The sequence below is a fragment of the Bison bison genome, unplaced genomic scaffold (assembly GCF_000754665.1).
Source record: "Bison bison bison isolate TAMUID 2011002044 unplaced genomic scaffold, Bison_UMD1.0 scf7180017849866, whole genome shotgun sequence".
Taxonomy (NCBI): Eukaryota; Metazoa; Chordata; class Mammalia; order Artiodactyla; family Bovidae; genus Bison; species Bison bison.
The window spans coordinates 245,541-248,507 of record NW_011480439.1 but is presented as its reverse complement, the minus strand read 5'-3'; the positions used below and the strand labels follow the sequence as shown (position 1 = coordinate 248,507).

The window sequence follows — 2,967 nt, the reverse complement described above, 5'->3', positions numbered from 1 at the left end:
CCAGGCTGAATGCCGGCCCTGCACGGGCGGACGCGCTCATCTCGCAGCACGCCTGGCACATGAGCCCCCGTGGGTGGGGCTAAGCGTGGGCGCCCTGCATGCCCCCGGGCTTGGTGAGTATGAGCGCGGGACTGAGGACGTGCGCTGAAATGGGCAACGAGGGCGCAGCACGCTCAGTCCGCTCTCCAGAGCACCTCATCCGGCCAGAGCGGGCCTGGAGAAGGTTCTGTGGAGAGTGCTCTCGTGAGCACCCGGATGGTCACCTGCTGACCAGAGCTGACCAGAGCTGAGGGGCGCAGAGCAGAGCCAGCTTCCCTGAGGCCACAAACATGGCCTGAGAGGCCCGGGGCAGAGCCGGACGAGGCCCCCAAGCCGTCCTGGACCCCAGGGCACACATGTGGAGGCAGGCCGTCATCACAGGCTCTCAAGGATGCTGCCTGCTCGTAAGGCTGTCCAAGGGCCACGAGAGCAGCCTCCTTTTCACGAGGGCGGCCTCCTCCCGAGCCGCTGCTAGCGCAGCCCCCAGGCCCTTCTCTACAGGTGGCAGCTCAGACAGTCGCTTCGGTCTCCAAGCAGGCTCCAAGCCGTCTCCTCAAAGGCCCCCGACACCGCCACACTGCCCCTCGCCACCAGGACCTGGGCAGCACTTGGGACAGCCCTGAGCCACCTGAGCCCAAACCCAGGCGCTGGGTGCCAGGACGGCCCGCGGCACAGAGCCCGGGGCCCAGGCGGGAGCAGGCCGCCCCCAGCTGCGGGCAGGCGGGCTTGTGCTCACCTGTCAAAGAGGACAGACACCCGCTCCATGGCCACGATCACGGACTCGCTGTCGGGGGCGGCAGTGCTGGGCTCGGAGGCTCGGCCTGGACTGACTTTCTCCTTTCCTGGAACAGAGCCGTTTTATGCCTCTGGTTTGTAAAACTGGATGGTTCTGGGAAGCGGGCCTGGAGCTCACACAGGAGTTTACGAACTCCTCCTGATGGTCTGATATCGGGGGGCGGGGGCCCGGCCCCCAGGGCCCAGCCGAGACACAGGGCACAGGGGTCAGACTGAGAGCCGCTCCCAGACGGGGCTCTGACCCCACGCAGCTTGGTGGCCCAGAGAACTGGAGGCCCCGCAGAAGCCCTGCGTCTGGAGCCCAGCGGCACCCGCGTGCCGGGCTCACCTGTGTACATGCAGGTGAGCATGAGGCCCAGGGCCGCCATGGCGCGGTGCGGGCTGTGCACATTCACCCGGTCCACGCTCAGCTTGACCAGGGACTCTGCGTCTAGCCGGGAGAGCTGCTCGGAGAGCAGGAGGCGCTCCAGGCCCCGCAGGACGCAGTGGTAGACGACGGACGGGGTGGCCTCTTCGCTTCCAGACAGCATCACCCCACACATCTGCACGGGGGGAAGGCTTCCGGGTCAAAGGGCCGCCCAGCCTCCTCCCTGGTGGGAGCCTCTGCCGGCCCAGCCCCCAGTCGCAGAGCACAGCCCGGGCCAGCCTGGCTCACCTGTATGATGGAGGCCGAGAAGTCCGGGCCCACATCCAGTGGGTAGTTCTCGATCAGGTAGAAGGCCGCAGCGCACATCACCAGCACGTGCTGCTGGCTGTGCACGCTCACGCAGCTGAAACCGAGACGCGGCCAGGTGAGCGACACGCCCGCCGCGCTGTCTGCCGGCACTGCGCGCTGGCCTCCTGTCTCAGGGACTCAGCCAGCGTCCCTGTGAGGAGGGCACCCACGTGGGCCCCTGCTGGCGCCTCAGCCAGGGTCTGCTGTACGCGCACTTCTCACAGGCACCCCCACCCCCCACCCCACTGGACGAACCCGGGAGACCGCGGTGGGAGGCCGGCCACGCCCACTCACTGGGCTCTGCCCTGGAGGTTGGAGAGGAGGTAGTCGGTGACGACAGGGACGAGCTGCTTGGCGGTGTCGTCCAGGAGGTCGCACTCTAGCACGTACAGGACGCCGTGCAGGGCACCCATCGTGCTGGGCAGGTGGCTGCTCCGGAGCGCGCTCTCCAGCAGCCGGCTGACTGGTTCCGCCACGGCCTTGTCCTGGGCACAAGCACACGGCGGGCTGGGCAGGGCCCATACCCCAGGGGAGGCGCGGGAGGCTGGCCTCGCGCCACAGGGGCCTGTGTGCAGGGCTGGGGTGTCGCGGGGGCCCCCAGCACCCCTACGAGTGGGGGCTCCCTGAGCCTCCATGTCACATCTGTGCTCACACCCTTCTCCTGGGGCTGGAGTTCAGTGTGTGAGTGACACAGGGACCCACGAGGCCGGCCCTGGGAAGAACCCCAGCCCTGAGTCTGTGACGGACTTCCCTGGGGACAGATCACCCCACCCAGGGACAAGCAACCACTGCTGGCTGAGGGCCTTGTCTCACTCTGCAAAAGCCTCAGAGGCTGTCTGACTACCCTTCAGCCCCCGGGAACTCTGCCCTGTGGTCCCCGCGAAGCTGACACTGCAGAGGACTCCCTTCCTCCCACCCACACCGAAGACCGCCAACCACCAGCAGAGCCCGCGGGGGCAGCTTTCATAACCTGGGGAAGTCTGGAGAAAAGCAGAGCTTGAGAACTCCGCGGCCGGGCTGCGTGGGTACAGCCACAGAGGACAGGGTCCCGTCCCAGCAGCGTGTCCCTGTCCTGGGGGAAGCAGTGCTGCCCCCCACCAGAGGGGGTTCACCCCAGGCCGACCCGTCTAAGCCTCTTCTTGAAAGCGTTACTCATTCCATTTATAGACAACACAGCTTTAGCCTTGGGGATTCAGGCCTGAGCACAATTACCGTGAGAAAGAGCCTCCCGCTGAGACAAAAGGACCCCTCAGGCCTCCAGTCTAGCTGCCTCCACCTCCCGCAGCAACCCAGGGGGCCCCACTTGGGCTTCGAACAGCAGAAGCCAGGGGACTCATCATCCCGCCCCTTGGACGGTGCTGCAGGGCACTGCAGGGGGCGGATGCGTTCTCAAGGGGGAGGACCTGGCCTCCTGCTCC

The 2,967-nt window shown here is 67.0% G+C and overlaps 1 protein-coding gene across 1 annotated transcript in view; it reads right to left on the bottom strand.

Moving 5' to 3' along the window:
- The window catches only part of HTT (huntingtin), a 113,987-nt gene that overhangs the window by 5,026 nt on the left and 105,994 nt on the right, over positions 1-2,967 (bottom strand). The window contains 4 exon segments of the mRNA XM_010848065.1: positions 776-881; positions 1,163-1,376; positions 1,490-1,604; positions 1,844-2,034. Coding sequence (XP_010846367.1) covers positions 776-881; positions 1,163-1,376; positions 1,490-1,604; positions 1,844-2,034 — 626 coding nt within the window.